Here is a 27743-nt window from a genome sequence, read left to right as displayed (position 1 = left end):
GAATGGCTCTCCTGGTGAAGATAGAAAGATAACAATGAAAGATCTACCAAGTAACTGGCTGGCAGAAGCCCAGCCCCGATCATGTCTACAGATCGGAGTTTGGTCCAGTGGGGGATGTTGAACATAAACTTCTGCAGCACCTTGAATGGTCCTCTTCTATTAGTGGCCATGGGCTAATTGCTCCCGGTACCCACTTGTTGGGGATTTCTTCATATGCAAAGCTGAGAAAGGATGCTAATCACCCAAAGGTTTCACAAAGAGATCAAAAATGTCAATCACCAATCATTTCAAGTCAAGTACTGTGAGGGAGTATGTTTATAAATGTGTGAGGTAAATGAATGAATACTCATTTATATAGCGCGTGGTTACCCGGAGGCATCCCAGCGCTGCTAAAGCACTGAAGTATCCCCCTTCAATGGAACCTTACAAATTTGGGAACTGTAGAAGTTCACAAAGACCCTAAAAAGGATTCCATGCATCACTGAAAAGCAAATGCACACCACATAACTACAATATTGACCTTTTGTCCTGAGATCCATAGTGCAACTAAAAGTTCAACAAAATGCTCCAGTGTTACAAGGTTGCTTGGCTGAGGTATATGTGAGCACCATCTCTAATCATTCAACCCAGGTCCCTTCTGTATTTTTTATTTTTTTTTGCAGATTTATATAGCGCAATCTCAACCTAGAGGTATTGGAGCGCTTTACTTGAGCATCAGTTAAGTTACAGAAGGACACCTTTTTTTATTTTTTATTTGTTTTTTGGTAGGCACGGGGAGATTAAGTGATTTGCCCAGAATGACAGGCTCGAACCTTGGTTTCCCAGCTCCAAAGTCGGCAGTCTAGCCGTCAGACCACATCCTCTGAATAGCAGGATGGAGATCAAGTCAAGTCAAGTCAAAGAATTTATATAGCGCACTACATACCCAGAGGGTCTCAAGGCGCTTAGGGAGGGGAGGAGGATTACTTGTCAAATTTCCACGTTTTAAGTTGCTTTCTGAATGCTAGGTGGTTCTGGGTAAGGCGAAGGTAAGTGGGGAGTGAGTTCCATGTTTTAGCTGCCAGGTATGAGAAGGATCTACCTCCCATGGTGGTCTTGTTGATGCGAGGTACAGTGGCGAGGGCTTGGCTGGAAGAACGTAGTTGGCGGGAGGGGGTGTAGAAGGACATTCGTGAGTTGAGGCATTCTGGTCCGATATCGTAGAGTGATTTGTGTGCGTGGGTTAGAAGTCGGAAAGTGATCCTCTTATTGACGGGTAACCAGTGGAGGTTTTTCAGGTGACCAGAGATGTGTTTGTTGCGCGGGATGTCTAATATGATCCTGGCTGAGGCGTTTTGGATTCGTTGGAGTTTTTTCTGGAGTTTAGCGGTAGTACCTGCGTAGAGGGTGTTTCCGTAGTCCAGTCGGCTCGTGACCAGAGCATGGGTGACTGTTTTTCTTGTTTCGGTGGGGATCCAGCGAAATGTTTTTTTGAGCATGCGAAGAATGTTGAAGCAGGATGAGGAGACGGCGCTGACTTGTCTGTTCATTGAAAGTGAAGAATCCAGGATAACGCCTAGGTTCCGTGCGTGGTCTGTCGGGATGGGTGCTTTTCCAAGGGCTTCCGGCCACCAAGAGTCGTCCCATGCAGAGGGGGATGTACCTAAGATGAGGACTTCTGTTTTATCTGAGTTCAGTTTCAGACGGCTGTGTTTCATCCATTCGGCAACTTCTTTCATTCCTTCGTGTAGGTTAGTTTTGGCGGTGCTGGGGTCATTGGTGAGAGAAAGGATCAGTTGAGTGTCATCCGCGTAAGAGATGATGTTGAGGTTGTGTTGGCGTGCGATGGCCGCGAGGGGGCTCATGTATACGTTGAAGAGGGTGGGACTGAGTGAGGATCCTTGTGGTACGCCACAGATGACTTCAGTGGCCTCGGACTTGAATGGTGGAAGGCGGACTCTCTGGGATCTTCCGGTGAGGAACGAGGTGATCCATTCAAGTGCTTTTCCTTGTATTTTTCCAGGCCTTTTCAAGGGAGCGGCAGAGTTTCTTGGACTTCTTAAGATCATCGTTGAACCATGAGGCCTTCTTGCTGCCAGGTTTGCTTTGACGTTTTTTCAGTGGTGCTAGGATGTCGGCGCTGTTGGATAACCATAGGGTGAAGTTGGTGGCGGCTTGGTCTGGGTTAGAAGAGTGGGCTGGGGTGTTTAGAAGGAGCGATGAGGAGATCTGGTCGATGGTGATTTTGTTCCAGTTTCTTTGCAGAGTTGGTTGGGGGTGGTTGATGGGTTTCGGCTTGTTGTAGGTGAAGTGAACGCAGCTGTGGTCAGTCCAGAGGAGATCCGTGGTGTGGCTGAAGGAGACATGGTTGCTGGAGGTGAAGATAGGGTCGAGAGTGTGGCCTGCGATGTGGGTGGGGGAAGTGACCAGTTGTTTAAGTCCGAGGTTGGCGAGGTTGTCCAAGAGGGTGGTGGTGTTGCGGTCGTTGTTCTTTTCAAGGTGAAAGTTGAGGTCTCCCAGAAGGATGTAATCTTTGGAGGGGAGCGCGTGTGGAGTGATGAAGTCCGTGATGTCTTCACTGAATTTTGCGCGGGGTCCTGGTGGTCTGTAGAGGAGGGTGCCTCTGAGTGTGGTCTTGGGGTCGATGTGGATCTGGAAGTGAAGGTGTTCAGAGTTGGCGAGATTGACGTCAGAGCTGGTTGAGATGTGGATAGATTTTTTATGGACGATAGCGATTCCTCCTCCTGTGTGGCCGGTACGGTCCTTGCGTGTGATCTTATATTCTTCAGGGATGGCAATGGTGATATCTGGGGCGGAGGAAGCGTTCATCCATGTTTCTGTTAGGAAGGGGACGTCTGGAGAGATGGTGTCTAGTAGATTCCATAGGTCAATGGCGTGCCTGTGGACCGATCAGGTGTTGAGAAGGATGCATTGTAGGTGGTTGGTGTCGGGAATCTGAGGTGAGATCGAAGCGGAGTTGGTGACGTACCGATGAATTTGCAGGAGTAGCATGAGAAAGGACCATGGGTGTGTCCAGGAGCGGCTTGGACGCAGTTGGGGGAACGGCCGGGGTTGAGGGCTAGGAGGGTGGTGGCATCGTAGGTAATGCGGGAGGGCTGGGCAGCGCGAGGGGCAGGGGGTCTGGCGCTGGGCGCGGTCCAGGCGCGGACGGGCGTAGACGGGCTTACCTTTGGCGCACCTTCGGCGCGGATTGGGCGCGGTCGCTGCGCGTGAACGTTGCGCGCGGGAACTACTGTCATAAATGGAAGGTGGAGGGGGAGGGGCGAGGGCGGCTCAGCTGGGAGGTGGGGCGGGCTGCACAAGACGACAACAACAAACAAAATGGAGGAGGGGGGAGCACAACAGAGCGCTTGGGGAGAACGCGCTAACACAGCAGAAATTTACAATCTAAAAGCCAAAGCGCATTAAAAGCAAAGCGGCAGCCAGGCAGAGTTGTAGGCAATAGTGAGGAGGCAAAATCAACAAAAAGCGCTGCCCAACGATACCAGTAGACGCCAGGGGCACTGGGAGCGACCACTCCGGCCAGAGCGAAGAGCGGAACGCAAAAAGAAAGCCAACAATGAGAGCATGAGCTGAGCATGACACTCTTCTGAAGGATGAGGCTCAGATGTTATCAATGTTCAGAGTAAAACAAATTGGTTCGGCTTTCAAGAGCAGGGCTGTAATGTCATCAAGGGGAGACTGCTTCTGCAAACAATTCAGTGGAAACCTTCAAAAAGTTCAAAGAGACATTCCAAGGCCAGTTTGATGCTAAGATAACTGGACCCACCTCTGAGGTTACAAAAAAGGTTTATCCAGTGGCATTCATGGTGCAGGAACATCTAGCACCATCTTCCTACCCAGAATCTACCCGCATGCTTCTGTACCATTTCATAAACCTGCCCACATGGTTTCTACTTCCTGCCTGCTCTCTCGCTGCCTGAGTTATCCCTACCCAGAAACTTTTTTGCTTGCATGTGGGACTCCACATGCCTACGTACTTTCTCTGCACCCTTGACCTCCCTAAACACACACACGCCCTTCCTAAACACACACTTCCAACATTCACTCTCCCCAAAACCAGCTCTCACTGCCCACGTATTCCCTGACCTCTGTACCACTTGTTCAACGTATCTAACTGAGCGCTTCTTTTTGTTGGTGAATTCTCCATTCATTTTCTCAGCATCTTCATATGCCTGAAGGATGTGGTGTTGCTTAGTGACATTCATAGACAAATTTGGTGAAAAGAAGTGGTTGAACATGCTCTACTGATCGGCTTGGTTCTGCAATGCACACAATCGGACAGTTTCATTAGTTGATCATTAGATATTGGTAAACTTGAGAGAGTTCCCTTACCATCAATGGCGTCATCTACTCAATGGACGCAAGTCCTGTCTTTTCCGGTTAGCTTTTATGTGCATACTTCTGTAGGTTTTCTGTCATTTGTAGTTGCTGCCCCTGTGTCGTGATTCTTCCAACTTCCCACTCACTAGCGTACCCCTAGACTTTGTTTCGGCCTTGAAATTGTTCTTGAACCTGCAGCATGCTTTCATATGTCAAGCGTCCCACCTTCTACACCCCGAACCGCCGGCTTCGCTCCGCCGACCTTGCCATCGCCACCGTCCCACGCATCCACAGGACCAGCACTGGCGGCAGATCCCTCTCCTACCTCGCAGCCAAGACATGGGACACCCTCCCCACACAGCTGCGACAAACCCAGGACCTGCTGACCTTCAGGAGACTTCTCAAGACCTGGCTGTTCGAGCAGTAGCTGCCCCCCACTCCCCCGCTCAGCGCCTTGAGACCCTCACGGGTGATTAGTGCGCTCTACAAATATGTGATTGATTGATTGATTTAGTACCCATTCACGTTTTACGATTCGTTCCAGTGATCAGCCGTATCCCTCAGTTGCATTCTGTCACCTGATGCTATCCTTGTGATTGGGAGCTGGAGCGAGGGTCTTTACTGGCTTAAATGGCACCTTAGTTGAGCAAGGAGCAGGTGTGGCTTTTGCTTTGTGCTCTGGATAGTTTTAAACTAGGTTTTGTTCCTCCTAATGTTCTTGGGCTTCATCTTATTCTGACTGTAGTGCTCTTGATGTCAGAACCATCACCCACCCCTTACGGCATACTTGATCTGCCTGCTCTCCTGTTTTCCTAGTTGCCCTTTCAGCCAGTCTGGTGGTATTTCAGGAAACCTTCCTTACTTCCACCCTGTTTGCCCCCACCTGGGACTTTCCTCTTCTTTCCCTAATGTCTTCTACCCTCGTGTCCCCACTCATGGTGCTCCTGGTAACCCTGGGCCTGGTTTAAAGTTTAGCAGGTGACCAACCATCTGCCTGGGGAGTGATGGTAGTAACTTCAGCTGCCCTATCGGACTACCGTCTGCCATATTTAAAGATGTCTGCCGTCCTAGTGGAGATCTGTGCCTTCAGGAGAGCCTCTGCCACAGCTCCACCTCTGAAGGCAATTGACATTTTTTTTTATTTTGCAGAGTTTTTTATAGCGCAAATTTGATCAGAGCTCTTTACATAGCACCAGTTGCAGTACATGAGGACACACTAATTTTTGTTAGGCACGGGGAGATTAAGGGATTTGCCCAGAATCACAGGATGTTCAGCGTCATTGCCGAGACTCAAACACAGTTCCCCAGATTCGAGGTTGACCGCCCTCGCCGGTAGGCCAACTCCTCTCCCCTTGGCATTGAACGTTTGCAAAGTGTCTTCCGTGTTTCACGCAGCCGCACAGCACTTTTTTTTTAAACGATGAATTACCCTGACACCCTCACACATCAGACCATCTGCTCTAAATAGGGCAGACAAGTAGAGCCAGCGAGGGTACCTCTGACAGAGACATGATGGTCTCTTGCCTCTAGAGTGAGTAGGTCATCAGTTTCAGACACGGTACCCCACCACATTTGTGGCAACGTATCCCGTCTGCCAAACTCCAATTTAGGCCCTCTGTTCCTTGCCTCATATTGTCCCTTTAGCTTGTTTCTCTTACCACATTATCTCTGATGCGTCTATCTTTTATTATGCTGATGCTGCAGTCTTTCCATGACTCTTGTGTACTCTAATCTGGCAGCATCACCCGAGCTCATGGTTGTGTGCATTTGTCCTTGATGTGTGCACTGGATCTGGTGGCCCAGTGGACTAATGCATCCACTGCAGGGGCCTGTGTTCGACCTCATGGTCACAGGTTCAAATCCCGGCAGGTCCACTCAGCCTTTCATCCATCTGAGGTCGATAAAATGAATACTATTGTGTTGGTTAACAGTAACTGATGTTTATTCAACACCAAGAGACCTATGTGTGAACGTGCGCTTTACAAATACACATGTTATGTGGCTTGGGATGTGTTTTTATCTAGAGACCGCCTGAGCCAGCCGGATAACCGCTTCTAGTACCTCTTAGGTTGTTGCTGTTCACTTCTCTTATGCTCCTGAGTTTGAGTACTACCCTTCTGCAATCGCTCATCTTATTTTATCACTTGTTCTACCTGCTCTTATGGTGCAGCCTAGTTACAACTCAGCAGGGTGTTCAGCGTCATACTCCATAACAGTTCTTGCTGGGTTTTGCCTTCCAAATTACCACACCTGACACAGCGGATCACTCTCAGGTCTAGAATGGAGAACCAACAGCAGCCCTGGCAAAAATGCTCAAACCAGCCTCTCTTCATCTCCCCATGTCATCTCTTTCAAAACATCCATTTTCCCTCTTTCCCCTCTCCAAATATATTCATTCTCTCTCTCTCTCTCTCTCTCTCTCTCTCTCTCTCTCTTCTCTCTCCTCTCTCTCTCTCTCTCTTCTCTCTCTCTCTCTTTCTCTCTTTCTCTCTCTCCTCTCTCTCTCTTAGCCTCCCAGTGCCTGCTGCAAGTGGGAGCTGGGGAAAGTGACAGAAGCCCCAAGTGCGGCCCTCGGCTTCCAAAAATCTCAATGTGCTTCTGCCAGGGGCGTAGCAAGTGGGTGGTCTGCCCCAGACAGCCCTGAGTTTTGGGAGTGCCGGCCTCCGTCCCCTCCTGCTTCTACCTGCGGCATCACCAGCACCCCCCCTTATGGCTGTGTGGCGGGTGCCGCAGGTCTCGCCAGCCCACCCCCGCTCTTACATTCGGCAGCAACTTGTCTAGCTACCTCCGCCACTGGCTCCTGCCCACTGGCAAGATGGCCTGGGGAATAACAGGCCTGCCCAGCTCTTATCACTCCTTAGGTGCTGCTGCTGTCTTGAGAGGCTAAGAAGCGCCAGTGCCTTTTATTAATGCACCACTTATGCCCTCCCATTATGCCTGACTCAAATAATCCTGCTACTCCCTGCCCTTGCACAAATGGAGAGAACCCTATACACAGATTTGGAATTTATGTCTGACAGTCAGGCAGCCTCCACTATCACCCGCCTCTTTCCTTTCAAGTTGACAAAAAGAAACCAGCCAAGGGCTCACCACTTGTGGTCCCACCTAGTGGTAGCCCCTATCTCAAATATTGTATTGCCCATACGTGAATATTGTGCTTGCAAGATATATCAGTGATCTATTCAATTAATACTACAACCTGTTTTCAAGCAGGTATGCATTTCAAACACATTGCATCGAAAAGATTGGTTTGGGAAGTTTGTCAAGGCTTCCAGTGCTACTGTGATCAACTGCATCAGACACCACAATCATGCATGAACGTCTGAAGTCCATACATGACCAACAGAGGGATAATTTGGCAGCCATTTTGAATTATGCGCACGTCTTCCGACTGTAAGATGTTGGCAAGAGCAACAGAGTTTTGTGCCTAAAGGTGTCGGTGATGAACAACTGAGTTAGGCGTGTAATGTGTGTGCTACCAGGATGAATCCCTCTAATGTGATTGACGCCTACGCCCCAGAGACAGGCAGAGTGCCCAACTAAATCACTGCGACTCCGCGAAGCCTGCTCTGGCTTCATCTCACCGTTGGCACACTCTGGGCGAGTCTGCTGATGTTTTCTAAATGTTTCCCTCAGTTGTTGTCTTCACACCTTCATCGACTCCGCAGGCTTTAATCAGCAGCCTCCTGAGGCGCCTGATTTACGACTGCGCCGCTTGCAAATGCGTTTGGGATGTTGTGCTGACTAATCAGCGGTGTTTCTTATTATGCACTGATGAGCAGGGAAACGAAATGTGATAACTCCCAGGAGAAATTCCCAATTTTCAGACAAAAACTCCCTATTTACAGACCCATAAAAGATTAGTGTTCGCAGTGGATGTAAGATGATGGAGTAAAAATATTGATGTAAAAAAAAAAGAAATTGAAAAAAGATACTGGTAAACGCTATAATACAGAAGAAAATGTCATACCCCCAGATGCATCAGTTATGTTTTGCGAGTCCTTAATAGCGAATTTTAAGGATTCGCTATTAAAGACTCGCAAAACGGGATGCATGTAGGAATCGCAATGTTATTTGCGATTCCTACTGATTCCTTATTTGCGATTCGCTAATTGCGAATTGCAAATAAGGAATGGCTTTCCCATTCATTCCTATGGGCATATTTCTAAGTTTTTGCTATTTACCACGTAATTTGAATTCGCGGTAAATAGCGACCCCAGATTGCAAATTCGCAATCTTGGAATGGTTCATGCATTGCATTTAAGGAATCGCAAATTGCGATTCCTTAAATGCAATCGCAATTTGAGAACTCGCAATTATTTGCAAATTCTTAAATTGCGAGTGCATTAACCCTTGATGCATCTCAAATGCCATTTTTGCGGGCGCAAACGGCCGAATTTTGCGATTCGCACCGTTTGCGTTTGCAAAAATGCTTGATGCATCTACCTGATAGTGGCATAATGTTTGTATCCTCGATCTAAGGCAAGGTAAGTCTGTTGCCCGGCTGTCAGGTGTGTCTAGAGTACTTGCTTCTGGACAGAATGCTCTATAGGTCCACGGTAGAGATTCTTTTGTTATGAGCAGCAGCGGTTTCTTTATTGGGTAGCGTCGTACCTCCACCCAATGCGAGCCGCAGAAGTGTTAAAAATAAAATGTCAACAAAATGATTTCATTAGCATTTCATTTTTTAAACCTTAGTGCGGCTCGCAGCAGCCTCTAGCCTGCCCCCGAGCAAGAAGAAATGGGGGCGTGTTCTGACTGTGCTCTGCTGCTAATTGGCAGCTTGGAGGACTGGCCAGACACTGCAAAGTATGCATGTCAGTTTGTCCGGCTGTCTTATGACGGCCAGCCTGACATGCGCACTTTTCTGCTCTCCATGCAGCTGTCTTAGACATCTGTGTGGAGAGCAAGCATAGACCTCCAGGGCTTGAAGGAGTGCTGGTGCAACCCGCTCCATCCAATCCTGGTCCTCCATTCATGCTTATTAACAGCATGAGAGCAGCGGCTGGATTGGTTAGGGGAGCTCTTCCTGCCACAGACTGCAAGAGAAGAATTAGGAGGACGCGTCGTAGCCCGTGGGTAAGTACAACTTACTTATATTTCCAATAAATATGTAATGCATGTTTGTGTTTAATTTTGGGCTTTTGGAGGAAGAGTTTCTTTGTATTTGGGCTTTTGGAGGGAGGGTTTGTTTTCTTTTGGCCTTTTGGAAGGAGGGGTTGGTTAATTTTGTTTGTTTGGGAGTGGTGAGTCGCTTTGCTCGCCTCACTACTTGCAAAGGGGGGATACCAGCCACCCCTGGTTAGGAGTAAATACATTTACTCCAGACGAAACAGACTTGCTTCAATTGTGCTTTTGCAGATTCTTCTGTGTGACGAATCTGCATATGTTTTGCAAAAGTTATTTTTCTGCATTCGAAGTTCCAAAAGAACATTTTTGTTAAGATTGTTCTTAAGCCACAACAACGCTATCAGAGCTCTGAAGTGTTTGCCACTTATAAAACTTTGTTAATATATTGTAAAAAAAACATGGGAAGGACTATCTTCATCTTCAGATTTGCCATGAAGGGCAATTTTATGAGGTGTGGAACGTTACAAAGCCTTTGTCAAGTTGTTTGTAAAACTTTGCAACAATTCGGAAGGTTCGTGAAAGTTACAAAGTTTTCTGAAAACAAATGTAGGTAATGGAATCTCTCAAACTTAGGCTTTGCGTTAGAAAAACCCTACAAAAATCTATTTCTGCAGTAAAAGTCCTTTCACAAAACCGTTTTTTTTTTGTTTTGTGGGAAAACATTTTTAAAGGAATTTTGCTAATAGAAAAACAATTCCAACGTTGACAGACTTACAATGTTTACAAACTTTAAAAACTTCACAGACAAATATTAATTGTAGCATATTCCCAAAGCTTAGCCCTAGGGATTTCCCTTTGTGGTTTGGTGTAATACCGCTCCTTTTTAACGAAATCTCCCAAAACATGCATTGGCAAAACCAATAGGGCTCAACTATGCAAGAGCAATTGGCTTTAGCAATGTGTTCTAGACATGTTGAACACCAGTGTGGCTGCTGTTCAGCATGGCTGAACGTTAGTTGCGTGGTGTGGGGTAGAGTGAAATGGGGTAGATTGGAGTAGTGAGGAGTGGGGTAGACTGGGAGAGCATGGAGTGGGGTACGTTGGTTTAGAGTAGCGTGGAGTGCGGTAGAGTTGGGTAGCATGGAGTTGGGTAGATTAGTTTAGAGTAGAGCGGGGTAAATTGATGTAGTGTGGAGTGGATAGATTGGTTTAGAGTGGGGTACAGTGGGGTAGATTGTAGTGGTGTATATTAGGGTAAAGTGAGGTAGGCTGGAGTTGGGAAGATTGGGGTAGAGTAGTGGTGTAGAGTGGGGTAGATTGTAGTGGAGTGAGGTAGATTGGATTGGGGTAGATTGGAGTGGGGTGGAGTAGTTTGCAGTGGAGGGGTAGATTTTAGTGGAGTAAGGTAGATTGTGGAGTGGGGTAGATTGCAGGAACATTTGGGTGGGTTGGGGTAGATAGGAGAAGATATGGGTGGATTGCTGTAGATAGGAGTGGGGTAGATCAGGGTAGAGTGGAGTGAAGTATATTGGGGCAGATTGAAATGGGTGGATTGGAGTAGAGTAAAGTGGGGTATATTGAAAAACATTACATTGGGTAGAGTGGAGTGGAGAAGACTGGAGTGGCATACTTGGAGTGGGGTAGATTGGGTGGATTAAAGTAGAGTGGGGTGGATTTCCTAGAGCGGAGTACTTGGAGTGGATTAGACTGGGTGGATTAGAGTAGGGTAGTTTGGAATGGAGTGGGGTAGGTTGTGGTCGGCTCAACAGGATAGACTGTCACATAAATTCTCTCACTTTAAAGTCAACAAAAGAAAAGTAAACACCAAGTTCCCTCGGAGTACAAAGCCTGAAATTTGACCTCTGTCTTTGAATGCACAGAAAATAGACAAGATAAGAACAAGAATTAAAGGCCTGTTTACAGATAGCGAGTACTGACGAGATGAAGTTAAGCTGGACAGCCTAAAAGAACAAGCAAACGACCGAGCAAGCTAGGAAATATGCCAGTGCTTAATTTGAGCTGGTGGTTTCTAGTGCACGGCACGGGCACTCAGTTGGTTTTCGGTGATCGGCACCAGCACTAAATTGTCATCACCACACTTATGACACTCTGCCACATGGTAGCGCTGCTCATCTAATTTAGAGATGAACAGAGCAACAGTTGTTCATGAATACAATATACATAATAAAATACTAATACCTGCCTCACCAGTCATTCCTTTAGCTTTGGGTACCTGGAATAATGTGAACTGTCGGACTTGCAGGCGAGAGAGATGGTTAGAATTGTTTTGGCATCGTCATTGGCAATGATGATGGGGTAGTGGATGGTGAAGGCTGCAGTGGCCTCCTGGTCAGGGTCCTGGCAGTTATTTGACAAATTAAGCACTGAAAGATGCACTCTGTAGAGTGGCTCAAAAAAAGAAAAAAGTTGGTCCCAAAAGTGCGAGCACTATAAGGCACAAGCACTTGGGCCGTGCAAGAATAGGTAAGTGCCGACAGCAGAACTGATTAGCACAAAGCAAGCAATTTAGAGTGGGTTTGAAGCCCCTCAATGGTAAGTAATAGGAGGTTTCCAAGCCCACTAACAGTAAACAAAATGTCTTGAAGATACCGTGCATATGCTGTCAACGCGAGACCTAAAAAGTGCAAAACCATTATAAACAAGACCGTTGGGTTAGCCATCTGGTTACACTAATTGAATTTTGTATCGTAGCTGGCCATGTGATGGAATGCCAGAGGTTGAGCCTTTTTGCTCCGGCAGATATCTTTTGTTTGCTAGCCTCAAATAAGCTGCAAGGGCCTAGGTGAGAAAAACAGAATGTGAGGAGACAAGTCACAGTGAGGGAAGGTAGACACTCCACCTTGATGGGGAACCAGGACACACCCTGAAGGGTTGAAAATTACTTTGTTTGAAGAAAACGAAATTATTTGATTAGCCGACCAATAAACACATTTTGGGCCACGCTTTCGTTATAGCGGCCTTGCCCTATATGCACTACAGTCAGGGAGCTGGATGCCAAGATTTGTTGCAGCCCTTACCTTATGATTGCTGTGGACGTAATGAATGCACACCTGCAGTGTTCTCGAAGTACAAGGCAGAGGATGTTGGCGCGAACCATATCATTGCGTACTGTGGGCCCCGCACGAGGCAGAGTGAATGGTGTTTGGTCATTCCATGGGCCCAGTGTATGCAGGACATCTATATTGGTACTGTGGTCATGAACACGGTGTGCACAGCGTGGATTTGAGGAATGCCCTGTGACCAGTATCCACAGGTCAGGAGAAGTAGAAAGAGGACCTGGTGGCAGGCCACCTCATATTGGTTCTTTTGTAATAAATTCACTTGTACAGGGCCCAGATGCCTGCCATTACCTGTTGCCGGAACCTGCAAGGCATGTCAACAGTCCGTACCCTATGGGCGTTGTAGAAATAAGTACCCGGTACCAAGCATGTTCAAAAGTCAAGTCTTCAATCCGTGTCTGGAGAAACTGGGTGCTGAGCAGAGGACTAGGCCAAAGGCCATGCCCTCCGAACACAGGGAAATGCAACAGGCAGTGCCCTCAAGGTAAAGCTGATAGGATTGGTGGTTAGCGGATATGGCTGCATGGGAACTGAGCACACGCGAATGACTGCAGTTTATGCCATGCACCCACTACCTGCAGGGCACAGAGCACTGCAGCTATGGATACTGATCGCAGGTTATACCCAGTCCCTGCATGGCAAGCATTTGATCACATAGCATGCAAAAGCACCCAGTTTTCAAGACAACAGAGCTCACTCTGCAAGCATGCTTAATGCACAGTGTCCACAGCACATAACCGTGTGTGTGTGTGTGTGTGTGTGTACACACACACACAAAGGCTAGCATTATAAAACTCAAGAATTGTACTGATTTCTTTTTGTCAGTGGTATATCATGCTTAGCTACTAAAACATACACTATAAACTCCTTTAACATTTCCTGAAGGTTTTTGAAGTTGTAATGAGATTATGATGGAAACTAACCCTTAAAACTGCTGAAATTCACCAGTTATGGTTACTTACGAAACCTTAACTCATGTGCTACTTATAAACTAACATAAGGCAATATGGATGACGTGATCAATTACATTACTTATAAAATTATGTATGACCTAACTAATGGCATCATCTATTATAGAGTCCATGGTTTCGAGCCCATTGCCCATATATCTAGCAATCAGAGCACATGACGCAAGTTCTTGCCCTAGGCGCACTAAAGTTAAGTGCATGGCATGCCCATGTAGCCAACTGAAACAGGACATAGCACATGGCCATGCTTGTTGCATGCTTCATACAGGTGATCTGAAGGCGGGTTAACACATCCTAGGCCCAGATTGTACAAATTCACTCTTGGATTTGTGAATACAGCATGGATTACCTGTTAAATTGAAAATCATGCTAAACACACATGAGCATGTTCTATCAGTGACTGGTTCCAAAATACGTCAGCTCGAAGCTAAATATTGTGTTGGTAACTATATTGCAAATTCAAACTAATATCCGCCAAACCAAGATATCTGCTTTCCAAGACATCTGGAACATATTAAACCATGCGTTTGTAATAGTAGACTGTGTGTTGAAGACGTGCAATAAGTATGCATGGATATGGTCCTGATAATAGTAGCCGAGTAAAATATCTGGCCAATATATAATAGGCTGTTTGTATGAACATTAGGTCCAAGTCTATGAAGCATGAGTGGAGACAGTGGGTTTCAACTAGAGGATGAAAACCTATCATCCCGGCCTCAGTGGACAACTTCCACGCGCCCCTTTTTCACACGAATGGACCTTAGACTATGGTTCTTCCAACACACCTTCATTGTCACTCAAAGTCTGCACCTGTTCTTAAGCATGTTTTTTTTTCATTTTAATTATTAAATAGTTTATTACTTAAAGGTTTTATCTTTTTAAATTCAGCAAGACTTCAAGTATACTTTGTTTTAAGGTCATATGCTCTTGGAAATATACTGAATTCTCATTAATACAGTATGTCACCAGAACATCTGCAATGGCCCATATGGCTTTGACCACTACACACCTTACGGTTCAATCACTGACAAATCACACTTCGACGTCCCGAAACTCGTAACAAGTTCCGGGTTTCGGATGGTGGATAAAAAATGAGTTCGGTCATATTCCTGTTTTGTTATCCTGTAGCCCAGACTTTTCATGTCAAATAACCTTCTGTGCCTTCGTGTGTGATTCTGAGCCTTTATAACTCATTGTCTTTTCTCTAGTTCAGTTCTGCTCCTCTTTTCCTCCCCACCCCCTCTATGAATGACTCTAGGGGATTGGTTCACAGAGAATGAAGAAACTTAGATCTGGCATCCAACATTTTCCTTTTCTGGATAGCACCAACAGTTCCCCTTCGGCAAATGTCTCCACTTCGACCAATCCTTCGATGAACATTTCATTAAAAGAAAGTGTTAAGTGTTATGCGTACAAGCACCAAAGAGGGACCTACAATTAAAGTTCATGAACACAAACGTATCAAACAGGCTGTAGCTACTGCACACAACCCTCAATTTATAGAATTAATTTTAGGGAAGTGGAGAACTGCATATAGGACTTGCACAGATCCTACTGTGTATATACTTGCGGAACAGGTCACAAGATGGCCGCAGTCACAAGATGGCCGTCTGTAATGGCTGGATTTTCTGTTTAGATGGGATCAGCCCCCAGGGGCCCCTGTGACCCAGCCAAAACGTACTCACCTTCCGTCCTCAGGACCACCTATCCAGGCACCTGGTACCTACCTGAGGATAGGGAACTCGCAATATACAAGCTCATATTATCAAAAACACCACTAAATCTATAGGGATACTAAGAATACTCACTGATTACTAGGGATATCCATACCCTACACTACACTTATTCACATCAGTTGGTCTCGCGGCCACCCTGACCCAGACCGTTCTACCCTAGGGCAGATCTGACACACAATCTGGTGCGTCTACACACGGGCCTGCAGAACCCAATGCTCCCTTTTCCAAACCGTTCGCGATCCTGCGAAACTTCCACACTAGTTCAACCACCTAGTGCTCTCATTAGCTCAAGCCACAATCCTGTGGGTATAAACACTGGTTTGACCCCCCAGTGCTCTCATTAACGCCGCGTGTCAAACGACGACCACATTCCTATGAACACCTATACATATATATATATATTGGGATATTATCTCAGCTGTCTACTCGGGATGAAACTACAATAATAACTTTGATTGTGGGTCCAGATTATTGTGTATTACCTGCTCTTGGCATCAAAGGTCCACTCACTCCCTATTTATGTGATCACCACTTACCTGATTGGGATTACTCATCCATTCATGCATCTAGCAAACACCTAGAAGTGCCATTTACCTTTAGTGAACAAGAATAGGGACTACACACCAGTTAGTTATAAACTGGGGACATTTTATTATAGTAATATAAACATTAATACAAATCTAACAAAGGCTATAGGTAGAACACACCGCTTGAAAGAGAAGGATTACACATAACAGGAACACTCCGCTGAAAGGGAAAAGATTAGCAATGCAAAAGCCCAGGGAATAAAGATAAGATCAAGATGCAAGTGTAAAGTAAATTAATATAACAGGAACGCCTTCACCTTATTAGTGTGTAGTCTTGTTCTAGCTGTCATCTGGGTTCCTCTCTCGTCTGTGCCTTGGGTCATCTCATGCTCTCTCTCTCCTCTCCTGCACTCTTGGGTACACCTCTGCGCTGATCGCTCTGTCTCTGGACTCCTCTCCCCCACACAAACTGTCTCTTCACCTTGCGTCTTCAATCTTTTAATAGTTCCTGCCGCTCTGATCACCGTTCATTCCACTATCTTAGTCGCTCTTTCTCTGCGCCAATGTCCAATCCCATCTGCTCCCATAGGTTAATCCACGAGCTCTCCTCTATCTCTTCTAAAAGGCATTACTTCAGACTCCAGCTATTCACACTTCCTCCTGATAAACAACTGCTTCTGACTGCTTCCTTCAGTTCCAGCTCACTATTCAACTCAGCTCTTCTCCAGATTGAACCCTCTCTCTCTCTCTCTGCCAACTCCACTCCACTGCTCTCCTCTCTGCTGGACTCTCTCCTCGACTGACTCCTCGACTCCCCTCTGCTTGACTGACTGACTCCGCCTCTGCACTTCACAAATATAGAATGCTGTTTCCTCATGGAAAGTTCCATCCATCAGCCCTCCGCTTACCAGGTCTCTGCATCACCTCGCATCAAGGACACACACCAGCCGGCCGGCCTTTTGTTGTGTCTTCTACACAGAGAATAATACAGCCTACCGATAAGGGCTGGCCCAGACCGGTTCTCTCCAAGTGGAAAACAGCCTTAACTATAAACTTCGCCTTTGCCCTGAAAAGCCTCCCTGCTTCCATCAAGATGGAGTCTCTCTAGCTTTAGGCCTGAAAGGGGTGAAATGCTCCTTAGCTCTGTCAGAATACCTACATACACCATACCAATGTGTCTAATATGTCAAAGCCAATAGGCAATAGACAGGTTAAAGTCAAGAATAAAGGCATATTAAGCAGCTATCCTCTTCTAGGTCTGGTAAAAGGGCTTAAAAGGGCCAACACAGGCTAAGAATACCTATACTAGATGCGAGCAAGAATAATGATCTATTATCACTGCTAAATAAAGCCAAAAACCCTGCCATTACACCGTCTCAATCAAACTTGTCAGTATGTTTCTAGCTGACGTAAAGAGGAAATGGTCAATATAAAATATATGTGAACACAGCGGCCACTCATCCCAATATAGGCCTGGGCAGAATTTCACTTATGCAGTAGTATTCTGTACTTTTGGTAATGCTGCATTACTCTTTAACGTGGAATTACTGATAATAACGCAGTTATGAGTAAAAGTAATTTGGGGGAAATAATTCTACAGCCAGAACACATTTAGCGAATGCAAGAAGCTGCTAACACTCGCTATTCCTTTTCTGTCCCATTTAGAGCTATTTCTTAGCACAAAATACATCCTCACGTCCATTTTAGACCGGAGGGCACATTTTGCTCTAAGAAACTAGTGCCAGATGCCAGGAGTAAGTTGGGGGGGAAATCCTACCTAAAAGGCACATTTACCAAGAGCAAGCAGTTGTTCCCTCCTGTTATTCATGTTCTGTTGCATTCAGCGCTATTTCTTAGAGCAAAAGGCATCCTCACGTTTATTTTGGACTTGCGCAGGCATTTTTGCATTAAGAAAATAAGTTTACTCTTTTCATTTAATTCCAAGTAATCTTGCAGAATTTTGGGGGAATTCCATGTGATTGCACTTCACGAGTTACGCTCACCCCTAAAAGAAAATGTAGATGTTTGATTGAAGATCACTCTTTCTTGTTTTGATTGGTAAGGGCAATACATGAAATAACTTGAATTTAAAGTGATATAGTTAATTTTTTTGTGCTTAATGCTTTCCTTTATTGTTCCTATTGTAGGTCAGTCCTTGCCATATATATTGATGGTGCACATTATTGGTCACTTCTGACGGTTTGTCTATTTCAATCTGCAGGATAAAGTCTTTTGGACTGACCTTGAGAACGAAGCAATCTTCAGTGCTAACAGGTTGAATGGACTGGAAATCTCCATCGTGGCAGAAAACTTGAATAACCCCCATGGCATTGTGATCTTACATGAACTGAAACAACCTGGAGGCAAGTATCAGAGTTACTATTACCCTTCCTCCCCTCCTTAGTATCAACAAATTTTAGAGTATTTCCTAACCTGTGATTTTTCATTGGTGACGCGTGGAGAAAGGAATTGGCTTAAAATAATTTACTCTATTTCGCACAGGTGATGCTTTACTACACACATTAAACCGTAAGATGTTGTGATTAATAAACCTAGATAGTTGCATACAATTATCAAAGGATGAAGATTACTGTCCTTTTCAAAATCCCTCTCTACTCTTTATTCTTGCTTGGCCTGCAGAACCACACACTCTCTCATAGTTCTATGATGGATGTTTTCTTAAAAGGTGCCAGTAATTCACTTTTAGTGTTAAGGGCGTTTTGTAAAGTGCTGTTCCCTGATCTGTCCACAAGGTCAACCATATCAGGATTTTTTGTTCGTTCACCCACCAAGTGACAGATTTCTTATACTCTATTCCAGCCTCTTCTCTTGGAATGCGAAAGACTTTTAAAAGGGTTCTTTGGAAATACCTATATTTGAAATTAAAAATTTGCTAATGAAGGTCTTCTGCAACCGTTTGCAGCCCAAAAAGCCCTTGTACAAAGTAGGCTATTCTTCCAGTTATCTAGAAGGACTGACACAATAATGCCCTGTGTTGTATTTTATTATTGCCCCTAAAATATTGAAGTATATAATAACACATTGAGAATGCAAAGGCTATGCAAATTAGCCACCATTGGCCAAAAGAGCCTGTCTTTATGGAAAACATTCTGTTTAAATGTTGTCCAGGAGCATTTAAACAGAAGAGCAATCCAAATAAAAAGCAAAAGTGTGAACGGTTGTCTGTGTGAGTGGGGTCTACCTGAATGGGACACATGGGCCTGCCTGACGGAAGAGTGAGCGGTCTGCCTGTGTAAGTGCCTAGTGAGCAGTGTGCCCATCTGAGTGCAGATTGATTGCCGCGCCTGTGTGAGCACAGGGTAAGCAATGAGCCCATGTGAGAGTTGATTGATATGTGTCTGGAGGAGTGCTGGTGGAAGGGTGTGCTCGTATGAGTGCGAGGTGAGCACTGTAACTGTGCGAGAGAGCGGAGAAAGATGCGTCCAATGTGAATGTGGGTGAATGGTGTGTTTGTAAGAGCAGTGTGCCTTTGTGAGTGCAGTGTGAGTGGTGTACCCATGTAAGTGCAAGCGAAAAAGTCTACCTTTATGAGCTCAATGTGAGAGTTGGCCCCTGTAAGTATAGGCTGAGTGATGTGCCCAGGTGAGCGAGTGCCTATCTGATCAAGGGTAAGTGGTGCACCTGTCTGCCTGAAGGGTAAGTGGCTAGCCTAACTGAGTGAAGGGTAAGTGGTGAGCCTGACTGAGTAAAGGGTAAGTGGTGCGCTTGACTGAGTGAAGGGTGAGTACTGTGTTTGTGTGAGCACAAAGTGAGAGATGGGCCCTCACTCACGATGCATGAGAGGTGTACCGATGTGAGATTTGAAGGAGGAGTGTTTTTGTATGAGATTTAGGCGGGAGACTACTGATTTAAAAACTAGTCTCCCGGCTCTCGATTCCTGCATTCATTAACCCGATTCCTCGGAGGGCTTCAGGCGGGACTGATGTGGTGGGACTCGTAGTATTCCCTGCCAGTAACCAGCTCCTGCAGGCCAATGCACAACATTTTTGTCACGCACTCTCTGTCTGCCATGTATCGCTTTCTCCGTGCTCCTGACAGGTATGGGGAAAAAAACTATATCTGCATTTCTCAAATCCAATCCTGCAGCATCACACGTTCAAGTCCCATACAGGACAATAGACACAATTCAGGCCTCAATGGAAGTCAATGGGAAAAAACAATTTCCTGATTATTTTTACAAAATCTCCCACTTTCCTCTTCTAAAATGTTGGCATGTATGGAAAAGTGGGTTTATGTTGTGCAGGACGATAGGCGTGCCTGTGCAAGTGACGGGTGAGAGGTCTTCCGCATGAGTGCACTGTGAGAGACGTTTGGTTTTTTTTCCTATGAAAAAATGTATACTTTTGAACTTTGGTCAGTATGTTATTTAATTCAACTGTTAATTGATTCGCGATGTCAATGGCTCATGAGTGAGCAATTTTAATCTTGCCAACTAAGTTTTTCAATTAAAAATATCAATAATCTGACTATGTGGTATTGGTATTTTGAGCAGCGCCTGACTCGTGCCTCTTGGGATCTGAAGAAAATGGCGGCTGCGAATACCTCTGTCTCCCTGCACCTCAGATCACGCTCCATTCACCCAAGTACACGTGCGCATGCCCCGATGGACTGGAGCTTGCCCCCGACATGAGGAAGTGCCAAAAAGGTAAAGTGCATTGCATGTTTACTTCCGTTAGTCTCCTTCGGGCTTTTTTCTATCCCCTCAGCTAGCATGACTGTTCGTGTGTGATATTTTAATGGCAATGGTAAAATGGTTTTGTACTTCCAGCGTTCATTCATACTTAAAGACCAGCTATCTTTTATTGCGTTTCACAACATATTTTAATTAAAAGATAACATTATGTCTACATTAGCATTAAAGTGAATTAAACATTAACATTTCACGAATTCCTCCAGAGAGATTAAAATACATTCCTCCTCGGCTCATCTTTACGTTTTTTATATTTACCTCCAACTTTTGGAACACCAGCATTGCCTCATATTGCTACATTAGCATTCATTAACGTAAATTATCATACTACTTATAGTTTGTTGACAGGGTTTCTAGCTTGCAAAACAAGCAGCTTAAAAACACATTATACAATAATCTGAAAGTGCAACACGCAAGGTTTACAAATGGGCTCACATAAATGTATTGAATGTCAGATAAAACATGTACTAATCACTTTTTTTTTATCAATTGCTATAAAATTGTCACAATTTAGTGTAACGGAAGAGTTGGGTTTGTGTGATGGTCCATAACTTAGTGGGTGGGTCTTTTGTCTCTGAAGGCATCACTGTCAATAATATTTATTTTGTATGTTTTTATTTATTTGCATATTTATTTATTGATGTGTTAGTTTAAAGGTCTTCCTATTGTGCTTCTAATACTCTGCAGCTGCTTCAGAGCACTATTTAGTCTAACATGCATGTAAACAATCTAGAAAAGGAAAGTCAGTCAATCAATCAAGGATTTGTAGAACACTGCAAATTACCTGGGAAGGGCTCAAGGCGCTGGAGTTGCTAGCTGCTGCGTGGTGATCTGTTCATTTGAACAGCCAGGTATTGAGTCCTTTCCCGAATTGCTGGAGGCATGAGACGGTCCTGAGGTGCAGAGGAAAGTCGTTGCAATCTTGGACTGCCAAGTGTAATCAGGAGCGTACTCCGATGTTACCGCGCTGGATGCGGGGGGTATCTGCAAGGGAGGGGGATCGTAGGTGTCTGGTCCGTTGGTGGAAGCTCATGCACTTGTTGATGTATGCTGGTCCTTCGTTGTGCAGAGCTTGGTATGCATGGATCATCTTCTTGTACTTCATGAGGTGGAGTGTGATGTGGATTCATCTGGGGAGGTCGGGGAGGAGTCCGACCGCTGAGTTTTGTATTGACTGTAGTCTCTTCAGGAGGCATGTGGTGATTCCTACGTAAAGTGTGTTCCCGTAATCCAGCCTGCTGGTAAACAGGTCCTTCTGGTGTTGACTGGTAGCTACCTGAAGATCTTGCGGAGAACGCGCAGGGGGTGTAAGCAGGCGGATTAGACTGTGTTTACCTGTTACTTCACAAATAGCTTGCTGTCCAAGATGATGCCGAGGTTACAGGCGTGGTCTGTCGGGGCAGGGGATGGGCCGAGTTCAGCAGCCACCATGCGTCATTCCATGGCGAGGAGTTGGTCCCAAAGATGACGACTTCCGTCTTGTCCATGCTGAGCTTGTCCTCCATCCGATTGGCAACGTTCATCATACATCTGTGGAAGTTGGCTCTGGTGGTGGAGGGGTCTTCTGACAGCGAGAGAATGAGCTGACTGTCTTCGGAGTAGGAGATGATGTTGAGTACGTGTGATCTGACAGTGTTGGCGAAGGGGATCATGTATTCATGTACGTGTTGAAGAGGGTGGGGCTGAGGAACAATCCTTGGGGGACGCCAAGGGGAGATTTAAAAAAAACGAATCCGGCGTATGTATTTCCTGCATTGACTTCTATTGAAGAAGAGGCAATTTCAGGCAAATGAAGCCAAAACCAAGCCCTTTTTGGCTTAAAAATGTGTGAGTCTTGCCCCTGAATCAGGTCTATTGGCATGTATAGTATAGGGATGAGACAATCGAGCGTCATTTGGACAAGTTAATTGCTGAATTTGCCTGGACGTCAAAAATAGAGCAGAGTGCACTTGCGTATGCAGATTCCTTTCTTTTGGTAATAGATAAGCAAGAAGTGCAGTGCTTAATTTGAGCCAGCAAAGGCGGCTGGTGACGTTTGAGGGGGGTGGGGTGTGGAGGTCTGAGTTGGCTGCCCAGTGGTGGGAGGGGGCACTGGGGGGAGGGGGCTCGGGAGGATTTGGCTGGCTTCTGCCAAGAGGAGGCAATACTTGGTGCCTCCTTTATGGCAGCCGGGGCTCGGCTCCGCATGCACACAAATCTATGGATTGGGCCACTCAAGCCACATTCGGGAATTTGTGAAGGTACTGTACACACGCGCTTCTCTGGGGACTTCTGCACTGCAGTCGCTCACTGCCACAGTCGGTCTTTCACTTTCGCGTTCGCACCTCCTCTCAAGGCTCTGGTTGAAGCCTGGCTAGCACGAGAATGTGGTGGCGCAGAGGAAGAGAATCATGAAGATCGTAGTTTAATTGGAGAGGAGGGCATGCTTGGCATTGGGGCTGTGGTGTCCCCATGCAGGCATGCCATGTGTGTTGCCATGGGGAGCATGCGGGTTGCAGTGTGGAGCCAATCCAGGCAGGGCATGGATTGTTTGGTTTTGTGCCTACCTGGCGTCGCTCTGCTTGTGCTTTCCTAGCTGCCAAGTCGATCGTTTTTCAACACAGCCTTCATTGAATTTGTGGGTGTTCATGGGCGCCACCCACCGCTCTGTTTGTTTTGCGCGATCCATTTGCCAAGTGGTGACATCGATCTCTGCTCGGGAGGCACATCGGGCCTGTGGTGTATGGGGGGCTGGAGGGCGAGAGTGTTCTGCAGTGTGGTGCTCTGGCTGTGGCCAGTGCTGATGTCTGTCCTGCGCAGTGCACGGGCTCCCGCCTCCCATTGTCCAATCAGAGGCCTGGGAGTGGCGCAAAGGCAAGGGGAGTGTCCGGTTGTTGCCACCCACTGCCCTGCCCCTTGCCGTTGGTTTCAGTGGCGTGCTGCTGGGGACGCCTGGGGCGCAGCATGGGCGCCCATTTGGGAGCAGCCATTTTCCCCTTTCTTGCGCCACTCCCTTTGTGGTGACATCACTGTTTACGCATTTCTGCTTCCAGGGCGAGCGATATTCCTCACCCCTGCCAGGCACATGCGTGTGATGTCTCTGACCTCCTGTGACCTCGTCATCGTCCGTCCCTTGACGAGAGCAGAGCAGTTGGATTCAGACACACGGGGCAGTGAGCACTTCATTGATTTGACGCTGCTGCATTGCGTGTGGTACCTGTCTCTCATGTCTTCCTACTTCCCTGATCCTCGTCCCGACTCCCGAGGCTAGTGGGGCGGCGCCCCATTCGCCTCTATGCACCAGCCGCCACCGTGAGCCAGTGTTTTCAGGTGGGGCTCACCAGCACTCATTTTTGAGAATCGGCACTTATTTTTCATAAACAGACACTGATCCTGAGAAAGAGGAAGAAAAGCGCAAAAGTGCAAAAGAAGGAGCAAGAGAAAAACAGACAAATAGTGAGTGACACATGGAGGAAGCAGGAATGAAAGAGCACCTCCAAGAATGAGAAAAAGAGGCTTGGAGTGTTTATTGAGTGGTTAAAGAGGCATGAGATGGAAACAAGACGAGACAGCCTTGGTATTCGGTACCCTGGCCTTTGATAGCGCCGGCTGTGGGCCTTCGTCTTGTGACTTCTTTTGAGGTCATAAATATAGCAATTCTCAGGATTCAATGGGCCCCTCAAGGCCCCGGTGCACTGCACCTGCTGCATTAATGGTAGCTAGCCGGAAACGTGTTGTAGAAGGATCTCTTACCCACCTCCCCAACTTCTTGTATGGACTGCTAGAGAGGTAGGCATGCCCAGTAATCTGATGTGTGCTGTACAGGTCTTAAGGTACAAGGTCCATGCTCTCCCGTTCACGTGCAAAGGGCCTACACATAAAGTGTAATGGCAAATAATGTTGGGGGGGGGTGATAAAGCAAATAAACTGGATTGGTGAGGCTGTTGCTCGAACTCTTGGCATGCACAAACCTAAAATATAAGGTTCCCAACAGTTGTAGAAATCCTCAAAGAAGCTGATTTACTTCCAGCTTCTTAAAATGCTCAGACTCTGTTGTTTCTTGGTTGGATCCTGGAACTGTGGTATATGAAGCTGTACCTGGTACTGCGAGTTTGGGATTGTGTGAGCTGCTGTTTTGTTCGCCTCTGAATTAAAAACATCAATAACCCGGATTACACAAAAAATGCTGAAGCTGCAGCTGTCCACAGAGTTGTTGGTGCTCTTCCATGGTCATGTAAGGTGGGAGCGCAGCATCAAGGGACCAGCAGACAGGAAAGCAGACTAAAGAACACATCTTCATAGCTGCACGGTACAAACCATCCCCCCCATCATCAATAATGCAGCCTGAACAGCAAGGCGGGAACACCCAAAGGAGCTGGGATTGTTTTGCTTTTGTTCTTGGAAGCCATGTGTTTCAGGAATTTACATATGCAAGAGTTGTCAGAATTTCCTCTTGCTGAAGATTTTTACATGGATACTATTTTATTGAAGAAGGTCAATTATTTTAGATAATTAGCAAAGTATCTGTGTCCAAGACTGTCCAGCTATAGAGGTCTTGTGTAGTGTTTCAATATCTGAGAGATGCCATGGCAGACAAAGCAAGGTGATGGTGAGAGTGTACTCGTCTTCTCCTCTCTCATCTTCTAAGCTGCGCCTTTCTCCCTGGGTGGATACCTACAGGCAAAAGGCTGTCAATTACTTAACCCCTTCACTGCGGGGCAGATTCCCCTGCTGTGCTGGGGGGAGCGCGCAGCGCCCCGGTGCTCATGACGAGCACAGCTCGTCATGAGCCACGGTTCTCGTGTGCTCATGACGAGCAGAGCTCGTCATGACCACGCCGGTTCCTTAGAACGCCCAGCACAGCAGGGGAATTAGCCCCGCATGTGAGCGTTCTAATGGTCATGACGAGCTCAGCTCGTCATGAGCACACGGGAACCGTGGCTCATGACTAGCTGAGCTCGTCATGAGCATGGGAGGGGTTAAAGGCGTACAGCCCACTTGGCCTCTGTTGTATATTTTTTATATGGATTTCTTGAGAAAAGATAAGAGTGGGCATAGAGCCCAAAAGAGGCACGAGTTGCTTAATGGACATTTTATGAATAAAAACATAATATAGCAACCAGGGGACTCATGAGTTCTGTGAACTTGAAAGACTATTTTTCTGGCTTTTTATTCTCTTTTCCTCTTGGCCGTAATTTGGATTCTATGTCCACTGTCTTCACGACATGTCAATAAATCCTACGTGAACCTCATGTGGCCAAATACAAACTCAAGCTATTCTTATTTTCCAAATAACAATCAAATCATTGCTCTGTCCTCACCATAACGTCTGACACTCCTCCGGTTTACTCCTATACCTTGGTCTAAGCATCCTCCGTCCTCCACCGTGGATGTGAGCAGTGCCCTCGTATCAAAAAGATGATGTCCGGAGATCCCCCTCCTAAAGAGCAGACAGTGCACAAAAAGTAAACTCTGAAAATGTTGAATATTCGCAAGAAAAAGATCTGCTTCCAAACCCACTGAAGAAGCCACTTTCACATCAGACTCCTTCCACAGCCAGTTTCCAGGTGTCTCTCTGGTCCCTCAGAGCAAACTCGGCTTGGACATTGCACCACATACAGAGTTCATGCACCTGTTCCCCTCAGTGCACATATTACATTGGCTACACCTGAACAGTAAGCTTTGCTCTGCTCACTAATAGAATGAGAGCTGCATTTTACCATTGATGGCTGTTGGACTTGGCCCTTTTTGCAGGGTCATCCCTGAACTTTTTGCCTTCCTCCTGTATTTTGTCTGACCTGTTTTTGTTGGTTTTAGGACTCGAGGCACTTTACCACTGCTGATCAGTGATAAAGTGCATATACTCTCCCTATTATAAATTGATGTATGAATTAGTGACTCCATGATTGGCTGATTTGGTTTACTGATCAGACCCTAGTACAGTGCACTGTGTGTGCCCAGGGCTTGTAACCCAAATGCTGCTAGTGGGCTTGCAGCACTGGTTGTCCCACCCACAGAGGCATCCTGTAAAAGTGTGTCTCCGGTCTGCTTTTGAGGAGCCTGTGTGCAGTTTAGTACTGCCATGCTGACTGGGCAAGTTAATTCACTTGCCAGTCCCTAAACCTTCCCTTTTCTTCATATCAGACACCCCTATGGTAGGCCCAAGGGCAGGGTGCATTGTAAAAGGTAGGACATGTCCTGGTGTGTGTGGCATGTCCTAATAGTGAATCACAGCCATTTTCGTGTTTTAATATTGCAAGGCTACCTGTTCTCCATAGGCCAGAATTGGCAGTTAGATTATTACATTTTATAATCCTAACTGACTCAGGGAACATGGTAGAAATTCGAGTTTAGTATGCCTGAACTCAGAACGATAAAATACATCGTTTAGTGAACTTGGTTTTAACATTCTGTGTTTGAAAATACCACTTTTAGAAAGTAGGTATTTTCTTGTCTAATTATCCAAGCCTCCCTCTGCTAAGCTGTGTATTCCTTGTCTGGATTTTGAGTGACAGGGCTGCGGAATTTCAGGAGACAGAATGAATCAGTCCAGTGGTGAATAGAGAGATCTGCATCTTGATGGGAGGTAGTAGTTGCACCTGGGACCTGAATAGGACTGTGTGTTCCCCCTCCCCAGTGCTTGCTCAACCTCCTATGGTGCGTCTGATGTCTCTGCTCTGCTCTGTGAAAGGAGAGAAGGTATCATGTCAACAGAGTGCTCTAGGGCTGTGCCTTTCCTCCACAATGCTGGCTCCATCTCCTGTGGGGTGTCTGATGTTTCTGCCCTGCACTGTGAAAGGAAAGAAGTCATGTAAACAGAATGCTCCAGAACTGGTTTGGACTTGGCAAAGGCCCCTCTGCCCTCAGAGGACAAAGTATTTTGGGGTATAAATATTAGGACCCGGATCCCAAGAAATTAGATCAATTTTGGACCACAAGAAGAAACCTTTGCTGAGGAGAGGAACCTGAAGAAACTGAGGTGAGACTATCCCTAAACTGAAGTGCTGCTTGGGGGATTGGCCTGCAGTGGTTTCCTGACTGCCAAAGAGAGGATAAAGGGCCTTTGTGTACTTTCATCAACTTGTAAGGATTTCCAAGGGCTTGGAAAAGAGCTTGCCTCCTGCTGAAGTCTCAGGGACAACAGACTTCAACCCCCAGCTCCCCAGAGTTCTTTGGAAGTGCCTGCTGCTGTTTTGGGCCTTCTGAGGGACTGCGTGTCGCAAGGAGCTAGAAGCGCGACTGCTGCTGTCGCATCGTGGTTGTCGCCACTGTAGCTGTCGTATTTCACTGCATCAAGAGAAGCGTCTCGCAACAAAGAGGAAGCGTTTCACCGTCGCTGCTGCTGCCGT

General features: G+C 46.3%; 1 protein-coding gene across 1 annotated transcript in view; it reads left to right on the top strand.

The window, feature by feature from the left end:
- Positions 1 to 27743, top strand: part of LRP8 (LDL receptor related protein 8) — a 1071653-nt gene that overhangs the window by 935921 nt on the left and 107989 nt on the right. The window contains exons 14-15 of the mRNA XM_086952473.1: positions 17926 to 18067; positions 20218 to 20370. Coding sequence (XP_086808599.1) covers positions 17926 to 18067; positions 20218 to 20370 — 295 coding nt within the window. The remainder of the gene's footprint in view (positions 1 to 17925; positions 18068 to 20217; positions 20371 to 27743) is intronic.

This window comes from Lissotriton vulgaris, chromosome 1_1 (genome assembly GCF_964263255.1).
Source record: "Lissotriton vulgaris chromosome 1_1, aLisVul1.2, whole genome shotgun sequence".
Classification (NCBI taxonomy): domain Eukaryota; kingdom Metazoa; phylum Chordata; class Amphibia; order Caudata; family Salamandridae; genus Lissotriton; species Lissotriton vulgaris.
This window is presented reverse-complemented; position numbering and strand designations above follow the sequence as displayed.